The 27,017-nt window shown below is 53.0% G+C and overlaps 2 protein-coding genes across 2 annotated transcripts; both read right to left on the reverse strand.

Moving 5' to 3' along the window:
- Positions 1-1,389: 1,389 nt before the first annotated feature.
- On the reverse strand, positions 1,390-6,084 carry PRR18 (proline rich 18). Its single transcript, XM_042253705.2, has 2 exons — positions 4,646-6,084; positions 1,390-4,550 (listed from the first exon to the last, which is right to left on the reverse strand). The coding sequence occupies exons 1-2, from the start codon at positions 5,143-5,145 to the stop codon at positions 3,767-3,769; spliced, it is 1,284 nt and encodes a 427-aa protein (XP_042109639.1). The 5' UTR covers positions 5,146-6,084; the 3' UTR covers positions 1,390-3,766.
- Positions 6,085-11,100: 5,016 nt separating this feature from the next.
- On the reverse strand, positions 11,101-26,810 carry SFT2D1 (SFT2 domain containing 1). Its single transcript, XM_015097523.4, has 8 exons — positions 26,696-26,810; positions 19,843-19,929; positions 19,222-19,304; positions 17,343-17,424; positions 16,383-16,418; positions 14,844-14,902; positions 13,205-13,234; positions 11,101-11,643 (listed from the first exon to the last, which is right to left on the reverse strand). The coding sequence occupies exons 1-8, from the start codon at positions 26,756-26,758 to the stop codon at positions 11,604-11,606; spliced, it is 480 nt and encodes a 159-aa protein (XP_014953009.2). The 5' UTR covers positions 26,759-26,810; the 3' UTR covers positions 11,101-11,603.
- Between the last annotated feature and the right edge of the window lie 207 nt (positions 26,811-27,017).

Here is a 27,017-nt window from a genome sequence, read left to right on the forward strand (position 1 = left end):
CGCCACCGTCCCTGGAACTGTGCCATTTGCTGGGAAACTACAAAACTGAAGTTTCTGATTTCTGGCATCTGCTTTTTCCAGGAAGAGAACAGATGGGCATAAAACCTCTCTTAAAGTGCCAGGGAATCTCCCAGATATGTGGCATTTAGTCACACATGCCCTGCCCTTCGATAGAGACCTTCCATGTCCGGTCACTATAGCACAGATGCCCGGCCTACAGAGTGTGTGCTCCCAGCCCAGCTACGGCAGGGCAGTGATGGGAGGATTAGGCCCAAACATCACCAGTTACCCAGAGAATGCGGGGTTCCACCTTCTTCCTTCCATAGACATCGTTTATCACCTTTTGTTCATGGACCCAAAGATTTCAAAGACAGACCTCATGCTCTGAGTAATCTATAGCTCTCACCATCATTCAAACTCTTCTGATTGGAATGACACACCAGACTGAAATTACTTTCAGCAAAAGAAAAACATTGTAGTAGTGAGCATAGATGGAACTCAATCTGGAGTCATGAGCTCCCTAAAACATACGCAGATTTTGTTGTTAGCAGGCATATTCTTAGGAGTATTTCTGGAATTAGCTGTCATGAGGGTTGGGACCCCACAAGAGGTTAGGTACTGCTGGCAAGTAGCCTTGTCAAAGTCACTCAGTCGTGTCCAACTCTTTGTGACCCCATGGATTGTAGCCTGCCAGGCTCCTCCGTCCATGGGATTCTCCAGACAAGAATACTGAAGTGGGTGGTTGCGGATTCTTACCATCTGAACCACCAGGGAAAGCCAAATAGTTTTATTATGACATTATTTGACTTAGCAATAGAATTCTTAAAATCCTGGTCATTGCTGGCAGCAATTAAGAGCTAGTGGTAAAGAATCTGCCCTCTAATGCAAGAGACATAAGACTCTGCCCTGGGTCTGGAAGATCCCCTGGAGGAGGAAATGGCAACGCACTCCAGTATTCCTGTCTGGGAAATCCCATGGATAGAGGAGCCTGGCAGGCTACAGTTCACGGGGTTGCAGAGTCAGACTCGACTCTTTAGTAGGCAGGCACGACCCTTTGCTAACCCCTGGAAATCCCAAAGCCTCAGGCAGGGCAGTACCAGGGAGAGGCCATCTCAGAAGAACTCTGTTTTGGGTGGCGTGTGGGATCTTAGTTCCCTGACCAGGGACTGAACACATCTGTGCCCTGGGCAGTGAAAGCACTCAGTCCTAACCACTGGGCCATCAGGAATCCTCTCGGAACACCTTGGTGAGCTCTTCCCTTCCTGGCCAGTGTGTAATATCCTCCTAAAAAGAAATTCAGGCATCAAGCTTCTCTTCTACTTAAACATGAAGAAGCTGCAGGGCAGTGACTTGGAAAACGTCAGTTACAACATGAACGCACATCACGTGTCACGTGATGAACACTTCTTTGTCTTTTATTGAGGGTTGTCAACCAGAGCAACACGAACGTTTGACCCATCTGCTTTTAAAATGAAGAACAAGGCACACAGTTCCAGCCGACTTCGCCAAGGAGAAAAAGTGCGTGGTGTCCGTGGCCAGCTATGGGCGAGACGGGGCTGGGGGTCCAGCAGAGCGGGGAGGGGAGGAGAGGGAGACAAAGGACGAGACACGGACACAGACAACACGTGTGCCAGGGCCAGGACAGACACACCGACGCAGGACGCTCTGCAAACATCAACTCCTTTAGGAAAGTCTTCACAATGCCCTTACTGTCACGGCGGGCATGAACCGGGGCCTGGTAATCACTGGTGTTTGTGCCGAGTGCACATAAGGCCAAGGGCACTGCCCTCCTTGACCTCACAGTTGACGTCCAGAGCAGCATTCCTCCCCCAGGACTGAGCTCAGCAGACTCCACGGGGGTGCCCGCAGCATTCACAGAGACACGTGTCTTAAAGTCACCTCCACACGATTGCTGCCTTTGCCATTCTGGTATTAAGACACACATTTAAAATAAAACACAGTCCAGCTCTGGGCATTCATACAGAAGGCAAGCTATTCATCAGGTGGAGGTCCTCGGTCCTGCATCTCGTCTGGCGGCTGATCCAGCTCCCACAAACTTAGATGCTTCGTGTCTACCTAGAGGCGTGCCTAGCACGGGAGAGACGAGAGCAGAGACCTCCGCAGGAAAAATACAAAACTGGTTTTTAAAAATGTAAGGCTTCAATGTACAATGCAAGCAAGACTTGACACTTTAAAGTCTAATGAGATAAACATTAAATTAGTTACGTGTTATAAAATAAGACAAAAGTTGAGGTAATACATTACACTCTCATATAACCAGCTTTATCTGAGTATAACCTTCTCCCCTCTTCTCAACCTTGGCGTTAAATATACTCAGATGCACAGAAGGAATACCTAGAAATCAGCCTGGAGTTAGTGGAGCAGAGTATGACCTCTGAAAGGCAGGGGAGTCTTACCCTGTATTCAAATAATAAATAAAAACTTCCCTTTTCCAAACCACTGTATAAACGGTACAAAGCCACCACATCACTGATTCTCACACAGGGACTAAAAGCACTGAAAACACCCATCTGCCCTGCACTCCCACAGTCCCTAGAGAAACGGGTTTCTGGCCCGCACGTGGCGACCCGCATGTGGTCCAGCTCTCTGCACGTCACCTCCCCCTTTCCTCTGTAGCACAGACAGGTGTGAGCAGCACTAAGATAGAGAGGGTGCCTTCTCCAGAAGCGGGCCTCGCCGAGTGCCGCTGCACCCCGGACGCCGAAGCGTCCCTGCAGCTGTGCTCGCCCGTGTGTGTGTGTGTGTGTGTGTGTGTGTGTGTGTGTGTGTGTGTGTGTGTGAGTGTAGAGAGCACGGTGGGCAAGAACTGTATGTGAACCGGCGTGAGCATGTGTGCATGAACGAGCATGCGTGTGAGTATGGATAAGTGTGCATGAGAGCAGAAGTGTGTGAGCGTGAAAGCTGAGTGTATGGAAGCAAACGTGCGCGCGTGCAGGCACGTATGCGTGTCAGCGTGCATGAGAGCACAAGTGTGTGAGCGTGGAAGCTGAGTGTGTGAAGGTAAGCATGTGCCAGTGTGCAGGCATGTACCTGTGTGTGTGGGACTGTGCACGTGGGCTCCCGGCCCCCAGGAGTCTGCCTGGCCACCGCAGAGCACGGTGCCCATCACAGTGCCCACTGGCCGGCAGACTCTCCTCTTGGCCAGCACCCTCCCCCTTGCCAACCGGAAGTTCGGTTCACCTGCGTCGCGGGTTTTCCAGGCCCCAGGACATGGTTCCCACCCAAGAGAGGCAAAACCGTCCACGCAGCACTGCGCCCAGCTCCACACCTGGCCGCCCCCCTTCTGGCCCCCGCACCTGGGGGTCACCGGGCCCCCTGCACCTGCAAAGCCACACCCACCGACGGGACTTCCCCCGCTGGGGGTGGGGGACCCAGGGGACACTTAGGGGTGGGGGCTGAGAGGCATGGGTACCGCGACTCACCCCCCACCCACGAGCGCCGAGGACACCCGTGGGCGCGGAAGAAGCCAACAGGTGCAGAGGGCAGACCCGCAGGGCGAGGCCCGGCCGGCGGCAGGGCAGGGTCGCGGCCCTCTCGCCCTTCCTCTGCAGGGGGTGGGCCGCGGAGCCCGGGAGGGACGCAGGCGGGGTGGCGCCCGTTTCCCCCTTCCCTGCAGGTGGTGGGCCGCGGGGAGCCCGGGAGGGCCGCAGGCGGGGCGGCGGCCGTCTCCCCGTCCTCTGCAGGGGGTGGGCCGCGGGGCCGGCTCTCGGGAGCCCGGCGGGGGGGGACGGGGCCGCGGGCGCGGTCACAGCGAGCTCAGGTGCGGCAGCGCGTCCAGGGGCCCCGCCCGGTCGCGCGCGGCGGCCGCCGACTCCACGCCGCGCAGCCACTCGGTGCACTTGCGCACCAGGCCCTCGTCGGCGGTCGCGGCCTCCTCCTCGTACTCCACGTCGTCGTATTTGTGCCGCTCGTTGAGCAGCGACACCTTGAGCAGCGAGCGCAGGTCGGCGGGCCGCGGGCCGGGGGCGGGCGGCGGCGGCGGCGGGGCCAGACGGCCGAGGCCCGCGGCCCGGGGGCAGGCGGCGGGCGGGCGCCCGGCGTCGGCTGGGGGCGCCCGCCGGGGCCGAGCCAGCAGCTGCCTCTCCAGGTGGCGCCGCTGGATGACCAGCACGGCCTCGGGCGTGAGGCTCAGCGAGAAGCGCAGGGCGGCGTCGGGCCCGGCGCCCGAGGCGGCCGTCCGCGCCCCCGAGGCCGCGGTCCCCGCGGGGCTGTCGCCGGAACCGGCCGGCCGGGACGCGCACGGGGCCGGGGCGCGCGGGGATGCCGGGCCGGGGGCGCGGCGGGCCGGCGGCCGCTTCAGGGTGGCGGAGGGCCAGGAGCTGGACAGCGGCCCCGGGGGCCGCTCGGGAGGCCGCCTCTTCTTCTCGGCGGCCGCGGCGGGCGGCGAGGGTCCGGGCGGGGCGCAGGCGGGCGCCGCCGGCTTTCGCGGGGCGCCGGGCTTCCGGGGCGGCGGGCGCGCGGCGGGGACCCCCGGGGCCGGGGTGGGCGGCGGCGGCGGCGCGGGCGGGAACGGCATGGTGGTCAGCGCCCTGGAAGGAGAGGGGCGGCTACCGTGTGGGCGCGCCGAGCCCGGCGCCCTCCCGGGGGGGCCGCGGTCCGCCCCCCGCCCGCCCTCCGCACGCACCTGGGCTGGGCCGCGGCATCTCCGGCGCACACACGCCCCCCGCGTCCACACCCAGGGCCTTGCGTCCGGGCACCCCGCTGCCTTCCTCCGTCCTGCCTTCCTTCCGGGGCCAGGGGCTCTGCCGGCTCTCCTCCGGGGACAGCGGCGGCCGGTCCACGCGGAGCCTGGCGCGCCCGCGGGAGGAGGAGCCGCTGCGCCCGCACGCCGGCGCCGCGACTGGGCGACCGAGGCTCCCCGGGCGGCCTTCCACCGCGGGGGCTAATCCATGAGAGGCGGGGAAGACCGGGCGTGTCCTCCGCCCGAGGCGGGGTCCTCGCACGTGGGCCAGAAAGTCGTGTGCCACCTCTCGGCGCTTCTAAGATGGTGCGCAGGCCTGCGGCGGGGGGACCGCGGGCCCCGCGCGCGGCCCCGCATCCCGGTGTCGCGGGAGGAAGCTGGCCGGAGTTCAGAGGCGGGCACAGATATTTCAGGGCGTCCTTATGGTTTTGTTTTGGGATCATGTTGAAAGACAATCATTTTTAAATTAAAAACCTCGTATTCCTTGGCGAGGCAAAAAAAAAAGAAAAAAGGCCAGTTTCGGTTAAATCGTGATATAGGACCTTCAGTGCATTACGGGAGACTCCTGTGAGCACACAGAAAGCATTCACTGCCGTTAACAGTCGTTCAAAGGAATGCAACAGCTTCACTGTCAACAGTCTAGTGGCAGAGACCGGAAAACACTCCTTCAGTTTTCAAATGTGTGTTAAATAAATGAATGATTCACTGCATAATTACAGAGCAGTGCGTCCTAAAGTCAAAATTTCAAATGAGGAGTCCCTGCATTACTTGCGGAGAATCATCCATTGTTTAGAGCTCTTCCACCCGCCTCCCCATGGGATATGCTTTTCTGGGCCAGGGAAAGCGTTAGTCACTCAATTACGTCCGAGTCTTTGCAACCCCATGGACTGTAGCTTGCCAGACTCCTCTGTCCATGGGATTCTCCGGGCATATTACTGGATATGGTATACTGGAGTGGGTTACCATCTGTTTCTCCAGGGAATGGAGGAAATTCTCAGGAATTCTCCAGTAACTCCCAGGAATTCTCCAGGGAATTCTTTTCTTCCTGACCCAAGGATCAAACCTGGGTCTTCTGCACTGCAGGTGCCTTCTTTACCCTCCGAATCCCCAGGGAATCCCTTTCTGGGCTACCCAGGAACACAGCTGGGTTGTGTGGGTTACGGCCGAGGTTAGCGGGGAGTCCTCAGACATGGCCGGTGCCCCCTGCGCGGGGCCCTGGCGGGATCTCCAGGCTCTCCTGCTTCCCACCAGCACCTCGCTGCTGTCCGGGCCCCTTCCCACGTGCTCCCCTCAGGGCACGCAAAAGGGAACATGATTGGTGGCTGGAAACCTTCTCTTGATGGTCTGGGATGGAGGCCCTGTCATCTCCACCATCACCCTCAAACCACCCCGAGTGTCTATTTTCTCCATAAAATACACAGTCCCCACTTCCAGACAGGGCTCCCCGCTGTCCTTTCCTCTGGACCTTCTTCCTGTCCCTGCCAGTGTCTCAAGGCATCGTGTCTCCTCCCAAGGCTCAGGGGAAACACTGGAGACAGTTTAGGTCGTAAAACACCTGCGGCGCCGCTGAAATCACGCCGGCATTTTACCCCGCTGTTCTCGGTGGGTGTGGACTAGCTGTGGAAGCCGCGGCGGCAGGAACACTCCTGCGAGGAGCGTGGAGGGCAGCAGAGGCGGTGAAGCCGGTGCAGATGGGCGGGGTGGGGGTCAGGAGGCGGGAGGAGGAGGAGGGGCTAGGGGACCACGGCTATGGGCGCAGCCCCCGGGGGCAGCTGGACGCCCAGAGAGGGATTCCAGGAGGGACCTCAGCACTTCAGGAGCTGTGCCGGCGTCAGCGACTGGCTTTCCCTGCTTCCTGTTTCCTAATTCTTGAAGTCACTCGGTCCTGTTCGCCTCTGCGGCCCCACGGCTGTAGCTCTCCAGGCTCCCCGTCCGTGGGACTCTCCAGGCAAGAACACTGGAGTGGGTTGCCATTTCCTTCTCCAGGGCATCTTCCCGACCCAGGGATTGAACCCAGGCCTCCCGCACTGCAGGCAGATGCTTTACCCTCTGAGCCACCAGGGAAGCCCTGTTTCCTAATTCTTAGGATGCTTTGGAAGTGACTCTTGAAGGGTGTGAGTGGGAGGTGAGCGTGGGCTGGCATCTCATGGTCAGGACAGCCGCGTACGTCCACGCACGGGATGGGCGTGCTGTGTGGCACGTGCCGCCCCGCCCCTCTGCCTGTCTCCAGTCTCCTAGACCAGGGCTCCCGGGCGGAAACACCTCCCAACTGCACGCGGCCCCGGGGGGAGGAGATGAGCCTCAGCCCAGCCGTGGGCCCCAGGGCCACGTCAGCCATTGGCACACTAGAGGAGAGAGGGACGCCGCGGGTAAGGAGCCTGCAGCACCCACAGCAGCGGCTGGTCGGCCTTTTCCCCCGAGAGAAACTCGGAGCCGTCGGATGGACACACACGTCACACCAGCCTGGTCCGTGGGCTTCTCCCAGTGCGCCCGCGTCGGTCCCGGCCCGGAAGCTCGGGGACTTGGCACGCGGCACATGTGCCTGGTTTCGGAGGCGGGAAGGTGAACGCCGCGGGCCGCCCCCCAGCACCCAACCCATTCCTCCGCGCTGCGGCCCCACAGCCCCTGTGGGGGAGAGGAGTCCCCAGCCTCGTGGTGGGTGGGCTGCCCTCCCAGGGGCCACGGAGAAGTTAGCATTTCTGGAGGGCTTCGGGCCCGCAGACTCTGCGAAAGCCCCCTGCCGACGAGTTCCTCTGCCGAGGACTTTCAGCCCCCTGACGTCGGAGGCTGGAAAGCCTCCCTGGGCCTGCAGGAGCCCGCGAAAGCCGCCTGTGTCTGGCCCTGTCACTGGCGCACTGACTGTTAGAGAGCCCGCTCCACGTTCTATTTGGTTGACTTGTTAGCCAGCGACAGTTACCAGTAAGGAAAGTCACACCAGGGAAGACAGCACTCCGTTCAGAATAGGGGATGGAGCGGAAAAGGGATCAGTCAAGAAATATAGTCCGGCTTAATTCATAATTTACCTGGGCTTTTGCATAACATGCCCAGAACACAATAGTGGGGATAAACTACTTATATACCAAATAGTAAAGCTAGAATACTGCGGTGAGGTCATCAGTTCCACAGCCACAGACGGTTCTGTGGTGCAAGAGATAATCGCCAAAATACTCATCTTAACGATATGAAATTCAGTTTGAAATAAAGCTAGTTGATTTAAAAGATCAGTTCAGTTCAGTTCAGTCGCTCAGTCGTGTCCAACTCTTTGTGACCCCATGAATCGCAGCACACCAGGGCTCCCTGTCCATCACCAACTCCCGGAGTTCACTCAAACTCATGTCCATCAAGTTGGTGATGCGATCCAGCCATGTCATCCTCTGTCATCCCCTTCTCCTCCTGCCCCCAATCCCTCCCAGCATCAGTCTTTTCCGATGAGTCAACTCTGCATGAGGTGGCCAAAGTACTGGAGTTTCAGCTTTAGCATCATTCCTTCCAAAGAAATCCCAGGGCTGATTTCCTTTAGAATGGACTGGTTGGACATCCTTGCAGTCCAAGGGACTCTCAAGAGTCTTCTCCAACACCACAGTTCAAAAGCATCAATTCTTTGGCGCTCAGCCTTCTTCACAGTCCAACTCTCACATCCATACATGACCACTGCAAAAACCATAGCCTTGACTAGACAGACCTTTGTTGGCAAAGCATTGTCTCTGCTTTTCAATATGCTCTCTAGGTTGGTCATAACTTTCCTTCCAAGGAGTAAGCGTCTTTTAATTTCATGGCTGCAGTCACCATCTGCAGTGATTTTGGAGCCCCCAAAAATAAGGTCTGACACCGTTTCCACTGTTTCCCCATCTATTTCCCATGAAATAGATGGCATGAAGTGATGAGACGAGATGCCATGATCTTCGTTTTCTGAATGTTGAGCTTTAAGCCAACTTTTTCACTCTCATCTTACACTTCCATCAAGAGGCTTTTTAGTTCCTCTTCACTTTCTGCCATAAGGGTGGTGTCATCTGCATATCTGAGGTTATTGAGATTTCTCCCAGCAAACTTGATTCCAGCTTGTGCTTCTTCCAGCCCAGCATTTCTCATGATGTACTCTGCATATAAGTTAAATAAGCAAGGTGACAACATACAGCCTTGATGTACTCCTTTGCCTATTTGGAACCAGTCTGTTGTTCCATGTCCAGTTCTAACTGTTGCTTCCTGACCTGCATGCAGATTTCTCAAAAGGCAGGTCAGGTGGTCTGGTATTCCCATGTCTTGAAGAATGTTCCAGTTTTAGTCAAAGGCTTTGGCATAGTCAATAAAGCAGAAATAGATGTTTTTCTGGAACTCTCTTGTTTTTTCCATGATCCAGCAGATGTTGGCAATTTGATCTCTGGTTCCTCTGCCTTTTCTAAAACCAGCTTAAACATCTGGAAGTTCACGGTTCACGTATTGCTGAAGCCTGGCTTGGAGAATTTTGAGCATTACTTTACTAGCATGTGAGATGAGTGCAACTGTGCGGTAGTTTGAGCATTCTTTGGCATTGCCTTTCTTTGGGATTGGAAAGAAGTCATTACTAAACATTTAAACCGAGAGTTTAAGAGCAACTTAGTAAAATATTTAGTGAAAATGATATTTTCTATAGCTAACAGGTCAGAAGTGAGTGGCTGCTCTGTGCTCCACCCTTGTGTGATCACAGGTCTACAGCCCCAGGGCTCCACTGTGAGCTCGCGGTACAGAGTTCAATTCAGTTCAGTTCAGTCTCTCGGTTGTGTCTGACTCTTTGCGACCCCATGGCCTGCAGCATGCCAGGCCTCCCTGTCCTTCACCATCTCCTGGAGCTTGCTCACACTCATGTCCATTGAGTCGGTGATGCCATCCAACCATCTCATCCTCTGTTGCCCCCTTCTCCTCCCACCTTCACTCTTTCCCACATCAGAGTCTTTCCAGATGAGTTAGTTCTTCGCATGTGGTGCCATTTCATTCTGTTCATGGGGTTCTCAAGGCAAGAATCCTGAAGTGGTTTGCCATTGCCTTCTCCAGTACTACAGGGTGCAGCGTCAGGGTTATTACCCAGTGGATGCTGGGAGGGTCCCTCACCTGGGCCATGCTGAGCATTGCTGTACTTGCCTGCCGGGTGGCACAAGGGACCTGCTCTAAGGACGCTGTCCTAGGGAGCGAATACCCCTAGAACCTCACTTGGGGGCCATCCTGCTAAGGATTGAACCTCCGACCACGACAGGCTGGCTCCAAAGGGGCCCCCACCCTGAGGAAGCATGAGGGAAAGTTTGACGAGGAAGTATGTGGTTAAGGAAACCATCTGTCACTCTCACACCAGGGCAGGGCACAGAGGGCCTGGGCAGGCCTCTCACGCCGTCCCTCCCTGCTGGGGACACGCGTCCACCGAGTCCCACACAACCCCCAGGCTCTGAGGCCCATCATGGGATCCCTCCTCCCTGGTAGGACCTGGTGTGGCTCGCCGGAGCGCCTGCACCGCTGGAGCCTGGCTGGACAGATGGTCCCGTGTGGACCGAGAGCTCCGCGGGGCTGCAGCCTGCTGTCTCGGGTCGGTTGGTCCCTCGGCCCCATCTTGGTGGACTCTCAGCCGCACCGTCTCCAGGCGCACGGCTTTCCCCTCAGCCGTCCCGGTCCCTGTCCAGGGGTCCTCTGCACAGCACCAGGCTTCCCGCCGGTTCTGGGGACTGGTGGATGTGTCTAAGGTGAGGCTCCGACCGTGGCCTCAGCTGGAGACAGGGCCCTCCCAGGACTGGATGCGTCCCCTCTGTGCTCAGCAGCCCGGCCTTGTGCTGATTCTGCACAGATCCCTTGACGCAGGAGTCCTCCCCATGCCTCCCGGGAGCCCCTCCCGTCCTGGCTTAGTCACCATGGCCTGGAAGGCCACCTTCCTGAGGAGCAGGCTCTCGCCTGCGGACACATCGGGTCATTGACAGGCTGGGGACACGGGGGGAACTGAGGGGCGAGGGGAGCTGGTGACGTCTGCCTGTCCCGACTTCTCCCCGGATCCAGCCCCGCCTCGCAGCGCTCCCTCCTGGGTGGGCCAGCTCCTCCCTCCGGGCCTCACCGTGCCAGGCGGGCCCCCGACCCGGACCTGGTGGTCAGCTCTCCTGCACCTCCGCTCCGCCTGGCCTGCCCTCCTCCTCGGCGTCCACACCGCCTGTTTTCGGGCCCACCCTGCACAACACACTGAACACACTTTCAGTCACTCCGTCTTCTCACCCCTCACCAACCTGTCCTCAGGGCAGTTACCAGGATAGAGACCCTGTCTTACCCGTTTTACTGCAGAAAGACTGCACAGGTGTCCAAACTACATTTTATTCAACTGAATCAACAGACCACCCACTTGAAACATAAACTTGAGAAAATAAAAAATCACAAACTTGATCAAGAAAATGTTATTTTTTCCAAGTGTGGGTTTATTTCAAAATTATGAAGATTTATATATTATTTTTTATTACGTACAATAAAGCGGTTTAGCTTACAGTAAAAGCTTTCACATTTAAAGTTTTTATTTTAAAAACATATTTAAAAAATGTAGACCCTTAAAAACCACCAAAAAAGCTGAATATATCTTGCAGTGTAGGTTTATCCTTAAATATTCACATCTCAAATGCTGTTTAGAAAAAAAGATTTAAAAACTGGCTAAAAATCATTTACACTTGGCAATGATTAAAATCTCGTCGTCTCTGACAGAGGGTATTAATGGCACATAATGAATTTACTGTCACAAGCATCTAACAGTTTAATGGGTACGCAGTTTCACCAGTATACAAAATGGGCTTAGATGGTCGGTGCAGTTGTTCTGGAGTGATCACTGTATCAGGAAAAGGACACCGCACCAAAAACAGAACATCAACTTTTAAAAGGTCTTTTCAGTTTCCTTCTTTTCAAACAGCTTTCAGCTCAGGAGAGAAGAACAGCACTTTATTACTGCATCCCTGATTTAAAAAAAAAAAAGGAAAACTATAATAATTTTGCCTCCAGAGTGAACTTGCAAAAAGACTCCTGCCGAGAGACAGATGCGCCATCACCTTCTCCCATCAGAACTCAGTGGAGCCCCCAGCGCATTTCCTGGTTAACTAGAACTTTCGTGAGTGTCACTTGAAATCAAGAACTGAGACACGGAAATAAATTATTAGTTGCTGAAATGGTATTTATTTATTTAGAAATATTAACCAGCATTTATTGCTAATTTTCTTGTGAAGAAATTAAATACCAAAAAAAAACCCCAAAAAAACAAATTTTAAAAAAGAAATAATGAACAAGATTTTAAAACAAAAATGTTTATAACTACATTCTAAGAACTCCAAAAAAAAAAAAAAATTCTACCTGCTAGACCATGGCACCCCACTCCAGTACTCTTGCCTGGAAAATCCCATGGACGGAGGAGCCTGGTAGGCTGCAGTCCATGGGGTCGCTAAGAGTCGGACACGACTGAGCGACTTCACTTTCACTTTTCACTTTCATGCATTGGAGAAGGAAATGGCAACCCACTCCAGTGTTCTTGCCTGGAGGATCCCAGGGATGGGGGAGCCTGGTGGGCTGCTGTCTTTGGGGTCGCACAGAGTCGGACACGACTGAAGCGACTTAGCAGTAGCAGCAGCAGACCTCATTCACCTTCCAGGACAGTTAGTCTCAACGTGATCACTGGTACACAGACTGTTCAGGGTGAGCCCAGGATAGAGGCGCAGGCCCACGCATCAGGGGAGCAATGCCTCGCCCTGGCTGTGAGCTCCGGCTGCACCGGAGTGGACGCCGTTTCCAGGGTGCCTCTTCCCCTTGTTGAGGGACAGCAGGAGCCGTCCCAGCTAAGGTGCCAAGGGCCGGCTCTTGTTCTAGGTCACCCTGGTTTGCTTTTTCTCCTTTAAGTGTTCGTCAGACAGACTCACTCGTTTGAATAAAAACAGAATTTCTACCAATTTCCTTCCCTGTTCTATTAGGCAGACAGTTTCGCTGTCTTCATACACAGCCTGCCTTTCCAGAGTTCATGGAGAAGCTGTGCCTTAAGAGAGTGCGCCTCTGAGCCTCACGCCTAAGTCTGCAGTTAGGTTTGCTTTTCCCTCAACTACATTAACACATTTTTCTGGGGGAAAAAAAAAAAATTTTAAACGGCAGTTACCTCAACATACAGAATAAACGTTTCTGCTGGCTTAAACCAAACATCTATGCATCAGCCTCACTCCCTATGTACTGGGTGTTTACAGTTGCGGAAGGATGCAGGGTCTCTCGCCAACACCCCCGACCTACAGGTGTTCAGGTGCTACATCTGCAGTCAGCTCCCAGCCCACCTGGGACCCGTGTTCACATGTTTTCACTTTATGTGGCAAGCTTCTGTCAAGCTTGTTTAAAAACTCATTTCCTTTTGGGAAAAAAGTAAAAGTCAATTTTAAAAAAGGCCCTGTAAATCACATTTTAATATGAAAATTACTAACATTTAGACATCTTTGTAAAAAGAATGAGAGGAGCAGAAAGAACAGGATGAAATTCAAAGATGCTCACCTCGCGTATGGGATGTATGACAGACTATACCTGCAAGAAAAATTCAAGGATGTTGAAATTTAATCTAAATCATGTTTTTCTTTATGCCAAATGGCCATATTCTAACAGCATAAAAAAAGGAAGCAGCAGAATATTACACAGTGATTCTCAGAGCATGAGCCAGACAGCATACAGCATCACTGGGGAACTTGCTAAAAAGGCAAATTACCAGGGCCCACCCCACACCTCAGAAGAAGGCAATGGCCCCCCACTCCAGTACTCCTGCCTGGAAAATCCCATGGATGGAGGAGCCTGGTAGGCTGCAGTCCATGGGGTCGCTAAGAGTCGGACACAACTGAGTGACTTCACTTTCACTTTTCACTTTCATGCATTGGAGAAGGAAATGGCAACCCACTCCAGAGTTCATGCCTGAAGAATCCCAGGGATGGGGGAGCCTGACGGGCTGCCATCTATGGGGTCACACAGAGTCGGACATGACTGAAGCAACTTAGCAGCAGCAGCAGCACCCCACACCTCTTGAATGAAAAACTGTTGTTTTAATAAGCAATCTATGTTTTTAACAAACTCTTAAGTGATTCTGATGCCTGCTAAAGTCTGAACTTTTGTTATAACAGGTTACTACTTTTAAGTTATTAAGAAAAAAATTAACTATAAAATAACAGAAGAAACTACACTCTCCTTCAAGAAGAAAACAATCAAGTACACATCAACAATAAAAAGTAACATATTAATAGAAAATGACAAAGCTTTAGATTTCCATCTGTCAGAGTAGAGCGTCTGAAAGTTATTTTGCGACAGGTAAAGAAGCGCTTTTAACATGTGCTGATATTGCCTCAGTGGAAAGGCAGGAACAGCAGCAGCACACACACAGCTCCTAGACTGGCCGACACCAAGATGTCCCACAGCACTCAGGAAGGGGCTCACTGACTCTTACGAGGAAGAAAACGAGACTCAGGTCTAAAGAAGAAAGGAAGAACACTCTGAAAGGCCTTTTGCCAGCGAGAAACACTTTTCTGGTCTGACCCGGAAGCATGCGAGGGGGACACGTTCCATCAATCACATACTCACCGGGCCCTCGGTGCCGCCCAGCCCTGAACGCGGCTGCGTGAAGGGGACGGCCAGTCAGAAGGGACCAGAGGGGCGGAAGCCGCGGGGAGACGGGGAGGCAGGGCTGCAGTGAGTGCTCAGGGCCAGAGGCAGCTGCTCAGCCACACCGCACAGAGCGAGGGGTCCCCGCCATCCCCCGGGCTCAGCCTGTGCCCGGCCTGGGTTTACGCGTGCGGGTAGCACCCGGTTCACTGCTCGCCTTCTCTGGCACAGCAGAGAAGGGCGTGCAGCCCCGTGTGACGTCAGCGCGGCCCCACAGCCCCGTGTGACATGCCAGCATGGCCCCGCCTCCCGGCGTGACGTCAGAGGGCCCTGCGGCCCCGCCTCTCTGCAGCTCGCCTCTGCTGAGTCTCCGCCCCGCCCATCACCACCACCCGGGACACACCACAGACCGCAGGCACCTGACCCCTCAGGAGGCCCTTTCCCCCGGGGCCAGGAGAACCTCCGCAATGACCTCCGTAGGCTCACAGGGGGGGAACGACACGCTTAGCACCGCTGAGGAAACTACCTTTCCGATGAGTGGAAGACTTACCAGGTCATCGAGAGGAACTGCAAGATGCAGAACAGCACGGCCAGCCCCTTCTTATGCCACTGACAACAGCAAAGACAGACACAACCAGGTAAACGCTTCAAAATACCTTTCACAGCCTCCTTCAATTCCTTCCTTTCAAAAGACGTAACTGATAGCTCCATTCATTTCATTACATTTTAGTATGACAAAATTTCCATTCAGTAAATCTGAAAACTAAATATCCACAAATTCTATTCTCTTTCTAGAATTCTGATTCCATTTACTTAAATGCTGCTAAATATACGGCATTAAATGTTAATGAAACAATTGTGCACAGGCTCAAAGTATTAACCCCCTTTGATGTAAGGCCTTCTGAGTCAAGGCTAACTTTTCCAAAGTCACCATCAAGCACAGCCCTGGCAGTCCAGTGCCTAAGACCCCCTGCTCCCAATGCAGGGAGCCCGGGGTTTCAATCCCTGGTCCTCTGGTCAGGGAACTAGATCTCCTGATCACGACTGAGACCCACCACAGCTAAATACATCAGCAAGTATTTTTTTTAAATAAGTAAACAAAATCGACATTGAAAAGCCCACTTGGTCAGCAGATCCATACCCTGCGTGGAATCCATGTCTCCGACTCACTGGCACTTCCCTCTTTCCTTGAGTTACTTTTTGAAGTAAAACTGTACTTCACTGTGATCTTCCGGAATAATATAAACAGTTTCCATGGTTGTTTTAAAATGACCCATTTTTAGAATGTGTCCATCTTTATATTTACTTCCTCACTTATTTTTAATCTACTGCTTATAAACAGACTGCTAGACCATTCCACATCAGAAATCAATTTCCCACAGGGATATGCAAAAATTGCTTAAGAAAATTCTTTAACGTTACAATTGGGAATTGAGATATTTAGTGAATTCTTGTGTAACTAAAGCCCAGTCCTTGTATCATTAAACTCAGAACACTTCTCGTGGGACATTTCTGAAGTGCATTATACACCACCCCATCATCTTTGAAACACACCGTGTTCTTGGGAGCTCAAGAACCACCTCAATCCCCTTTGGAAGTAGATAAGGAACAACACGCAAATACAGTGAAGGATCAGGAGCATCAGGAAGTAAACGGAGCTGCAGTGAAGCTCCTCTAGAGGCTCCTGGAGAGCCCTGTGTACACGAGTGCGTCCTTGGTCCCTGGTGCCGCTTTGGCTGGCCTGCTTTCTGGCCCTCTCTCCTCGGTGCTGGGACACCTTTAGCCCGAGATGCCCTCCCCGCCCAAGAGCCACAACGCAGCGGACCCTCAGCGAGGGCCCCTCACAGGCCGCCTGATGACGGGGGCCGACCTGACCTGGAAGCAGTAAGAATCTCACCTCTGTTTCAGGTGGCAGGCTCCACTGCCAGTCTGGCCACTAACTGGACACTACACACACGACTTTAAGGACACCAGTCTTCGGTGAGTTTTAATAAATCAGACTTTGAGCTCCTCTGAGATGGCAGCTTGATGACACTTTACCTGGTGAGGGGCCACACAGCAGAAAATAGACACGGCTGGGGTAACTTACCCAAAGGGCAGCGCACAGGGTGAGCACGAAACACAGCTGGGGAAGGCAAGGAAAACGGTCGAGTTTGAGTCTTTTCAAAGGCCAAACAAAAATGCATACACAATCCTGCGTTCATTCGCATAACAACACACCACACAACAGAATCAATGAGACGGCTTCCTCGAGCTGTCCTTATACATTCCCTGAGTATTATTCTAAAGTCTATGACTGCAGTCTTCCGGGGCAAACTGGAAACACGCAATAAGTCATCTGCTGACTAAGCCAACAGACGCTGTTTCACGAATGCATGAGTGACAACAGCTGTCCTCAGGGATGTGTGATGCTTATGTTAACGTTCAGTAACTCAAACCACCAACACCGTGTTTAGTACAACTGTTAATGTACAGGGGGTCCTATTCTACTTAGCTTTACATAAGGAGCTGACCATAATCATTTCATACAGAAAGACTGCACTGTCACGCCACACCCTGTCCCCAAAGGAGTGACAAGGACAGGCAGATGAAAGCAGTGGGGACAGGTCTTCAGACAGAGAACGGGGTATTTGTCCACCACTCCAACAGGGAAGGGACAAAAGCCAGGAGACTCTCCCAGAGAAGACTCAGATGGACCCAGAAGTGACCTGACCTTCCAGCCCCATCCTCCAAAAAGTCCATACAGTGGTCCAGTGTGAAAGGTTGCCCAGGGCTGGAAACTGACGCGCATGCAGCTCGGCTTCCCACCTGAGATACACAGCGCTACTCTGCTAGAGAAAGCCCAAGAAAACATGATTCCCCCCGCCAATCACTGAGGTAATACTGCACAATCCAAACTCTTCAAACGCACAGCCTGAAGGATGCGACTATTACATTCAGCAAAGGAAACATGAGTTCCTCTGTACACAAGTGGGTGATAATTCATAAATAATGCCAAAAAACACCCTCCTATGAAAGTTTTGTAAAAAAATGATCATTATTTACTTACAAGCATAATAACTGTTGCAAGCAATCTCGTTGTTTCAAACATTTTCTTCAGTTGTTTCACGGGTCCCATTAAAAAGCATGTACTATTTGAAACAAAAGAAATGAGAGATGGATCTGTAAATTGGTCTGTGTAAAAATAAGTGCTTTTAAGAAAATAAACCCTGTCAGCTTAATTAAACAATCTCACTAAATCTGTTTTATGGCAGAAAGTGAGAGATTAAAGAGCCTCTTGAGGAAGGTGAAAGAGAAAACTGAAAAAGCTGGCTTAAAACTCAACATTCAAAACACGAAGATCATGGCATTGGGGTCCCAACACTTCATCGAAAACGGGGGGGAAACAATGGAAACTGCCAGACTTTATTTTCCTGGGCTCCAAAATCACTGCAGACAGCGATGCAGCCGCGGAATTACAAGATGCTTGCTCGCTGGAAGAAAGGCAACGACAAACCTAGACAGTGTATTAAAAAGCAGAGACATCACTTTGCCAGCCAAGGTCTGTACAGTCAAAGCTGTGGTTTTTCCAGTGGTCATGTATGGATGTGAGAGCTGGACAATAAAAAAGGCTGAGTGCCAAAGAATTGATGCTTTTGAACCGTGGTGGTGAAGACTCTTGAGAGTCCCTTGGACTGCAAGGAGATCCAACCAATCCATTCTAAAGGAGATCAGTCCTGGGTGTTCATTGGAAGGACTGATGCTGAAGGTCCAATACTTTGGCCACCTGATGTGAAGAACTGACTCCTTTGATGCTGGGAAAGATTGAAGGCGGGAGAAGAAGGGGATGACAGATGTCGAGATGGTTGGATGGCATCACCGACTCGATGGACATGAGTTTGGGTAAACTCTGTGAGTTGGTGATGGACAGGGAGGCCTGGCGCGCTGCAGTCCATGGGGTCCCAAAGAGTCAGACAGGACTGAGAGACTGAGTAACAAGTGTTAGAAGGAAACGTTAATCTCTGTGTATCCCATGACACAGGATGCCTCTCACAGTCATTTGCGGCGTCACTTCCCAGCGCTGGGTCAGCATGGCCGCTGCAGGCAGCCTGGGAGGACAAGGCAGTCTGTCTTTAGCGTGGGCCGACTCAGCGATGGCCCCCTTGTCTCGACGCGGGTGGCACGCGTGAACAGTGCAGTCGGTTCCAGAAGCAGCGTCCGTGCAGAGCTTCCAGGAGCAAGGCAGTGTGCAGTCACTCCCCGAGGCCCTCCAGACTGCTGTCTGAGGAGCAGGATGGGCCCAGAGACCCACGGGGCACAGCGGTGGTTCACGCCCGTCCCCTCGCCACCACCTCTGACCTGGAACGTCCCTGAGGAGACAGGGGCTCACCTCTGAATGCTGAGAGCTCACAGCTGTGACAGCAGCACCCCAGAGATGAGCCCGAGGCCCTCAGAGAAGACCCCCCGACGCCCAGTGCACAGTCCTCGGAGTCACTGCCCCACATGGCCCCGCCCGACCCCTCTGCACAGCACTGCCACCCGGGATCTGCTCCGGCTGGCTGGCTGGCCGGGCATCTGACTGTCCCCCTCACGAGGCAGCTACGAGCCGGGACTCCGGAGGGCTGTCGGGTGGGACCCCAGCCCGGTCACCTCCCTCGGTGTTTCCCCAAGGACTGACCGCCCCCTCTCTTGCGTCGCTACCCCTGGATGTACAATGGAGGGTGACAGGCAGTGCTTGGCACACAGGCGGCACCTCCAGAGGCTGGCTCTTCTTACCATAAACACTATGAGGCAGCTGGCACACAGCAGGGCTCCAAGTATTTACTGAGGGAATGTAAATTTTGAATTCATGACACGCAAAGATCTACAGAAATATATCCTATTAGAAAAGAAAACTTTGATAATGACAGCAAACAAAACATTTTGAGAAGCCAAACTTCCATACATACCTGGCTAATGCAGCAATATTTCCAAAGGTATAAAACACTGCAAAAAGCTTTATGCCTCCAGGGAGCCACAGCAATCCAGTTCCCTGAGTTAAGAAGTTAGAGTTATTTAAAAATAATTTTACCACTGTAATAGATTACAATATAAACCTGCTACTATAATAATGATAGTATACACTGATATTTAAGCATAAATGTGTTAACATATGGTCTCTAATTATACAGTTTCCTAAAAAGTTAATTTTCAATGTTATCTGCTAATTTGAATCCTATGCCTATTTGCATATGAGTATATATAAATGAGCTATTCCATAATCTTCTTTATATATCTAAGTAAATCTCATTCTATTTAAGTATTCTTTTTATAAATGGCAAGTTACAAAAGGTAATAAACTCTTCTAAACCACTGACTACAACTCTCCTAACATACACAGTGGTTTTTCTTCAGTGAATTTATTTTAACAATCCCTAATCCCCCCTAAATATTAGTCTCTACATCTTTTTATTGATCTCTACCCCTTTATTTCAAGTGACTAAATAAGCCCCATCAAAACAGTCCAGATAAATGGAATGCGTAGTCTCACACGAAGCAGAAATTATCAAGCAACATAAAGCTTAACTCACAAGGATGGAGAAGAAGATGCCACTGACGAAGCATATGGCAAACCACTTCAGCCTGGTGTTGAAACTAAGCGTCGAGGCATCAAGCACCTTAGGGAAGGGGAATTAGAACATGGTTTTAAATCACCACTTGGCCAATCTGGTGCTTTATATGACATTAAAGCAAATCTTCACTCTAACACAGACGATGAACCTGTTTCACTTTGCACACAGTGGTTCGGCTTAAGAATATGAGGACTCCTCGGCTGTGAAGGGGAATGAAAACAGTCTGGGGATCGGGCCGTCCCGGAGACGCTGTCATCTCTGCAGATGAGATAACAGCGCTGTTTCTGGAATACTCTTCCTGGGAGGGCCAGGAGGGGCACTGATGCATACGCGATGAGACCTATTCTAAAATGCTCACTGATTAAAACCAGGGGAAAGACGGAACAAGACGGGCAAACTGTTGACGGGTGCGGAGATGGAGTCGGGACACACACCCTTCTCTGTTTCATGTCTCAGGGCGTCTGGACCAGATTCCTGCACGCAGAGCCTGACTCGATGGTCCTGCGGGAGCCAGTCCTAGGGGAAGCCCCGAGGACTCAGGGAGGCTGGGCAGAGAAGGGGAGGGGCTGAGCGAAGCCGTGACCTCAGCTGGCGCTCAGTGAACACCACACCCCATTGTCCGTCCAGCCATGAGGCCCGATGACCTTTTGGGACTCACCTCCCGCCAGCTGCTCTGGATGCAAGGGGTGGGGGGGGGGTGGTGGAGCGTGTGTCACGAGCAGGGCCCAGCGTGCCACGCGACTCCAGAGCGGGCCCAAGGGGACATCTGTGAGCTGATGGGCAACGGGTACATCCGCCCAATGGCCAGGACCTGGGGTGCTGCCATCAGGCTCTGCCACGGGGTACCCCGACAACTTCAGTTACAAAAAGCTCATTTGAAACCAGCATGAAAAGTAGATAAAAACAACTAAATCAAGATTCTGCCAATGTAACATCCATCACTATTTTAACACATTTTAAATGTTTTTTAAATTTGCTTTACAAACAATCTTGTTTCCAGCAATGTCATCTGTTTATACTAAAACTGACCACTGTAGACAAAGAATGAACTTGCCTATAATAAATATATAAAACTAACTCACGAAAGCCTGCATTTCCTAGACCTAAGTTATTAAAAACGTGCTTTGAAATGATAACTAACTCTAGAGCAAAAACACTGCAGGATGTCATGTATATTCTACCAAATCACATGGGAAAAGCGTACCCCGTATATTTCATACAACAGTCTGGCATACAGTCATGACTAAAGTACACATTTTCTTTACAGGAAGTACAGTCGGTCTGTAACATTAGTTTCAGGTGTACAGCAGTGATTGAGTACTTTATAAACTATATTCCCTTTAAAGTTACTGGGAAACAGCGGCCACGTCATCCTGCGCTCTATGGTATCTCAGCTGCTCACCCACTTTACGCACAGCGGCTGCATCTCCCGCCTCTGCCCTGTCTCGCCTTCGCTTCCCCTCCCCACTGGCAACAGCTAGCTGTTTTCCACGCCTGTGAGTCCGTTTCTGTCTGGTTACCTACATGCGGCGTATTTTTTAAGATTCCATGTATAAGTGATAACATTAGCATTTGTCTTTCTCTTCATTAAGTTTAATACCCTCTAGGTTCATCTACATTGTTGCAAATGGTAAATACATATTTATATTACTAAATACATTATTACAATTTAGTTCCCAATAAGGCTGAAAAAGTATCAACACCAGCTGTTTCAAGAAAATGAGAAATATACCATAAGGATTTATATTTCAAAATTTAAATTTCTAACTTGTATTACCATATACTTAAAAGACCACATGCTTATAATGTATTTTCAAAAATAAGGAAGCAAAAATAGTTTCTGTATGCAAAAGCTGAAAATACTTTTGTCTACATTCCTTACCTCAACAGATTAGTCTGTGAATCCTTACGTAGCATGAAAAGTAGATAAAAACAACTAAATCAAGATTCTGCCAACATAACATTCATCGCTATTTTAACACATTTTAAATGTTTTTTAAATTTGCTTTACAAACAATCTTGTTTCCAGCAATGTCATCTGTTTATACTAAAACTGACCACTGTAAACAAAGAATGAACTTGCCTATAACAACATCTAAAATTTCACTTTTTTTCTGATCAGGAAGAATACACATCAAGAATACACATCCCATTTTAACCACATGGGAGAGAATGAACCCTGGAGACGGCGCACTGCACAGGGAACGGTCTGCTGGTCTGTGAAAGGTCAGACACGGTGTCCCAGGGCAGGGTTCCTAAGTGGTCAGTGCGGACCCATGGTGACGGTGGTGGTGGGGGGGCGGGACTCAGCAGGGAGTGAGGACCCAGGGTTCGTGTTCACTTTCTTTCAAGCTTCAATCGCCCCGTGGTCTTTGTCTGACTTGGTTTCAGCACAGCCCTTTGTACAACAGCAGATATTTTTTCTCTGTCATCTGCCAAACAAAATTTTTCCATTTGCAAATTTGGAATATTCGATCCACAAGCAAATGACTTGTCCCAAGCCCTGCAGATTGTCCAGGACACAAAAACATATCACAGATCGCTTAACTCACATTGTAACGTTGGGAAAATGTTACAATGTCCATCTATAGTGCCAAAAAAACAGGTCCTGCCCTGACCCCGCAGACAGATGGCTAGCATGAGCTGGTAGGTGCAACGTGTGGTCCAACCTGGATCAGGAAGGGGCCCAGCTAAAGCAGCAAGTGCTTCGATCTCATACATTGAGTCTTAAAAGAGAAATACACACTAAAATTGCCACCAGCCATTTCACTTGTTATCAAAGGGAGAGGAAGCAAAGAGTACATCTCATGAAGCAGGAGCGACCCTCCTGTTCCCTGGTGTCCTCTTTATGTGGCAAGAAATCAACAGCACCTGCAACTAGAAATTTATTAAAAAGAGAAAAATGAGTCGGAAACAATGGAGGAAAACATCCTCCCGGCAGTACTGCTGGTGAAGGAGCGGACCACGGGGATGGAGGAGTCGGGATGTGGACACCTGCGCGAGGCAGGCCCTGGTGGCCGGTGCCCACCTCCCAGGCGACCACCCCACGAGTGAAGGGAACCGCCGAGCACTGAGCTCCCAGAGCTGCGCCTGCAGAGACGGCGAGAACACGGAGCCGCCCGGACGAGAGCAGCGGAAGCAGGCGTGCACACCCTCCCCACGGGCCACGCCCCGAGCCCTCCGGGTCCCTCCCCCCCCAGGACCCCGACCTCAGGCCCTGCCCCCTCCTAGAAGAGCCTAGGCCGGCTGCTGCAGCCACTGACAGCGCAGCCTGTCTGCTCCCTGCCCTTCGGGGACCCAGGGTCTCTCACGCCCTGAAATGACCCCGTGTCCAAGCCCAGGCCACTGCTCTCCAGCCGTGACGTCCCCCTGGGCTCCCGCCTCACCGCTCCGCTAGCCCCCTCTTTCCAGCACAGATGGCAGGGTGCCTCGCTTCAACAGACAGCAAAGGTTCCCCTTCTCTCCATCCACCTAGCAACACCCCCTCATGACTCAAGCCGTCCTTGCTCGTCCTCTGGGCAGTCACGCATGACAGGACATCAAACCAGGGCATCTGCACTTCAAGAGCCCTGGCCCCGGCCCGCTGGGCCTCCCCTGCACATGGCTGTCCACGGCACCCTGCCTTCCCATTCTACCACCGCTGACCACTCCGCCCCACTGCCACTTCAGGCTCCAGTTCTGCCAGGTGCCTCTGCTGGCGCCAGGGCTTCCTCCCTGGGCTTCCTCCATCTGCCACAGAGAACAGATGCCCACCCACCACCAGGCTTGCCTGGGACCCTCACCTCTTCCTGTTCCCACCACCACAGAGGGCAAAGCTCAACCTAGCCACAAGGTTAGGTGCCACGCCCTCTGACCTCCCAGGGACCTGACCCAGTGGGATTTCTCCCCAAGGTCAACAGAAAGCCATGTTGCCTTGGAGACACCACCCCCACCCCCTACACCACTGACCATCAAGGACTGAACATGCTTAAGCCTCTTCTACCTTAAACACACAGAAAGCAGGACTTCACTCTCCAGCCTCCGCTCCTTCATTCACTGATTCACTCAACAAAGTTAACACTTAACACAGGCCCTCTTGCGGGCTCCTGGAGGCCTGTGTTAAGTGCCAGGCGAGAGATCTGGCTCTTGGTTAAAAGGAGCTGGGAGAAGGTGCAGGCCTGGTGCACGGCCCCTGCCTGCGGTCAGGGATGGGCGGCTGGCCTATCCTTGCATCCCCTGTGCTCCCAGCCCTGAGGCCCTCAGGAGAGCCGGGCAGCAGGGGAGGGGCCCTGCAGACTCATCCCTCAGTCCCTGCCCTTCTCCCCTGACCTCGGAGGCCATAAAACTGCCTGACCCCTGGCCTTCGCTGCCCCACCTGACCCCTGATCAACACCCTCCGCTGGGGGAAGACGGAGCCCAAGGCAGCTGGCATGTCCTCCGGCTTTAGCCAGAGGCCAAAGTGACTGCCGGCTGAGTGAGCCCCTTCAGTTTTGGCTCTCACATGAACTGATCTGGTCTCTGCTCCCCTACCCTTGCCCTCTCCAGGTTCCCCGCTTCCTCCCTGGCTGCCCCCTCACTCCTGAGCTCCTCACACTGGAAAGGCCCAGAGGTCAAACCCGAGCCTTATCTCTGGTCTGCTTACCCACAATCCCCTGGTTATCGTGAGTACTTCCTCCAGCATCTCACACCCAGCAGCCTTCCCGCCTCTCCACTCAGCAGCTGGCATCTCAGACTCAACACCCAGACTCTCCCCACTCCCCGCCCTACCACCTGCGCCTTCCACGGCCCAGCTAAGGGAGACTCCCTCTCTCCAGCTGCTTAGGTCAAAACCAGAGGCGCCCTTGGCTCCCTCAGCGCTCATGCATCCAACCCGTCAACCACTAACCCCGCCAGCTCTACACCCAAGCCATTTACAGAGCCTGCCCACTCTCACTTCAAACCACCGTCACTCCCATCTTCCTGATCCGGCCAGTGGTCTCTCCCCAGGGCCACTCCCGGAGTCCTCTGCCCCTCGTCTGTTCTCCATGGGCCTGCCAGCGCGATCCTTTAAAATCCAAGTCAGGCACATCCCCGTTCTGCCCTCGGCTCCTCAGCGCTGAGAGTAAAAGCTGAAACCCTCACTGGGTCCTGCAAGACCCCACGTAATCCAGAGCCCAACTGTGCTCTCCCTGGCTCCAGACACTCCGGCCTCTTTACTGGCCTTCAACAAGCTGAGCACTGTTCTCAGGATCTACATTTGCATGAGTTGCCCAGGTACCCGAGGGACTCTTCAGAGGGACGCTGTAATGTCACCCTGACAGACAGGCCCTCAATGGCCGTCCAACACAATCAGGCAAATCCCAGCCTCCTCAACCTGCTCTACCTTCTTCCATGGCGCTTACCACTGACTGACATATTTTTATATTTACTTGTTTATTAACTGCTTTTCCCAATTAAAATATAAATTCCATGTGGGGGAAGCCAAACCAAACACATGTAGGTACCAAAATATCTGTTGAATGAATAAATGACCACCTCCTCTGAACTCACAGCTCATGTCCCTTCCAGTCGCTCCCAGCTTCCATCAATGACTTCTCTACCTAATCTTTCTCCCCTCTAGAGAGTGGGCTCAAGAGAAGAGGCACCCTTACCCTCCTGTCCCCAAGGTTTTAGAGCAGCTCAACAGGACTTTCTGAGTGGCGTGTCCCAAGCCTGCAATGTCCTATGCCAACAGCCACTAACTTCCACGCTTAGCCAGCACCTGAAACGTGGCTGATGTGGCTGCAATTTTAAATTGTATTTAATTCTAATTAAATTGAAATAGCCGCATGTCGCTAGGGCTGCTGCTTGTAGAGCACAGATCTAGAGCAAAAAGGGAAGCAAAACACAGTGGTTCAATAAATGAGCGGGGGTGGCGCCTGGGCAGCAGTGCCTAAAGGACGTTTCTCATATTACTATTTACTGGTTCTTATGTTAAGGTTATGATTTGCCAAACTGGTTAGAGTTCATTTAGAGCAGACGCTTTCTTTTACTCTCTGAACCCTCAGAGTCGTCCAGAATCCTGTTCACTAGAGGTGCGGAACAATCATGACCACAAGGAAGGAAGGAAGGACAGGAGAGGGGACAAATAAAAGGTCTTTCTGTAATACTGCATCCTTTTAAATGTTCCAATTCGGTGACAGGCAAGCATGAATTTGTCTGCAGGCAAATAACACAGATACTTACACAGCAGTTCCTGCCGCACTATTTTTAACCCTCTAAATAGAGGAAGTAACCCTGATCAAGTCTCGTGGGTAAACCACAGAGACAAGGGTTTTTTTGTTTTTTTGTTAAATCTCTTAATAGAGCTCAACAGACAGCTTTTGATTCCGTATTATTTCACTTCTCAATCATCTGGGTTTGTTTTTTCTTTTTCTCCCTCCAGTCCCCCTCCTTCCACAAGACTAGACACACACTCACAACCCCTCCCTTAACTCCAGGGGCTAACAGAGGCGGCGGAGCTTCGCGGTTCCCGCTTCTGCAGCACCGGGACCCGCACGCCTATCGCGCCAGCCTGGGTTCAGAGTCCACAGCGGGCGCGGGGCACCGGGCGAGGCTGCGGGACGGCGGCGCGGGGCCGGGCGGGCTCTCTGGGGGAGGGAGACGGGCAGCGAAGCGGGGTCCTGAGGGTCTCAAGGCCCCACGGAGTGCGGGGGGGAGAGGCGCCTCAACGCGAGCACCCGCAGACGCCACAGAGACGCCACGCACGCCCGAAGGCTCCCCAGACCCTCCCGAGAGGCGCCGGGCGCCTGCTCGCGGCCCAGCTCCGCGCGCCCGCCCCGGCACGGGCGCGCCCCCGGCGCCGGCTCGCTACCTGCGCCGTCAGGCCCTGCTCCTCGTCGTCCTGGCCACTTAGGACCCGCCGCAGCTTCTCCATGGCCGCAGCCGGGGCGCCCGGCCCGCCCCTCTCTCAGCCCCTGAGAAACCCCGGAAGTCGAGACGCTTCTAGCCAGCCGGAAGTCCCGGTCTCCAGCTTCCGGCGCGCCGGCTCCGCCCCCCGGCGGCCGTCCTAGCGGCGTGCGCATGCGCGCCGGGCTCCGCCGCACGCACGTCTGGCCCCCTGCGGCTGCGGGGGGCGGGCTTGCGCGGGGCTTGGGGCGGGGTGTCGGTGCTGAGTTCGCCGCCCGCCCCCGGCA

This window comes from Ovis aries, chromosome 8, assembly GCF_016772045.2.
Source record: "Ovis aries strain OAR_USU_Benz2616 breed Rambouillet chromosome 8, ARS-UI_Ramb_v3.0, whole genome shotgun sequence".
In the NCBI taxonomy this organism is placed as follows: domain Eukaryota; kingdom Metazoa; phylum Chordata; class Mammalia; order Artiodactyla; family Bovidae; genus Ovis; species Ovis aries.

Bases quoted from the DNA above. Each gene is read 5' to 3' on its own strand.
- PRR18 (XM_042253705.2), bottom strand. From the start codon at position 5,145: ATGATCCCAAAACAAAACCATAAGGACGCCCTGAAATATCTGTGCCCG. The intron at 4,551-4,645 runs GTGCGTGCGGAG...CTCTCCTTCCAG, and splicing joins GATGCCGCGGCCCAGCCCAG to GGCGCTGACCACCATGCCGT.
- SFT2D1 (XM_015097523.4), bottom strand. From the start codon at position 26,758: ATGGAGAAGCTGCGGCGGGTCCTAAGTGGCCAGGACGACGAGGAGCAG. The intron at 19,305-19,842 runs GTGAGTTAAGCT...TTCTTAACTCAG, and splicing joins GCATCTTCTTCTCCATCCTT to GGAACTGGATTGCTGTGGCT. The intron at 14,903-16,382 runs GTAAGTTACCCC...TGCTGTTGTCAG, and splicing joins CCCTGTGCGCTGCCCTTTGG to TGGCATAAGAAGGGGCTGGC.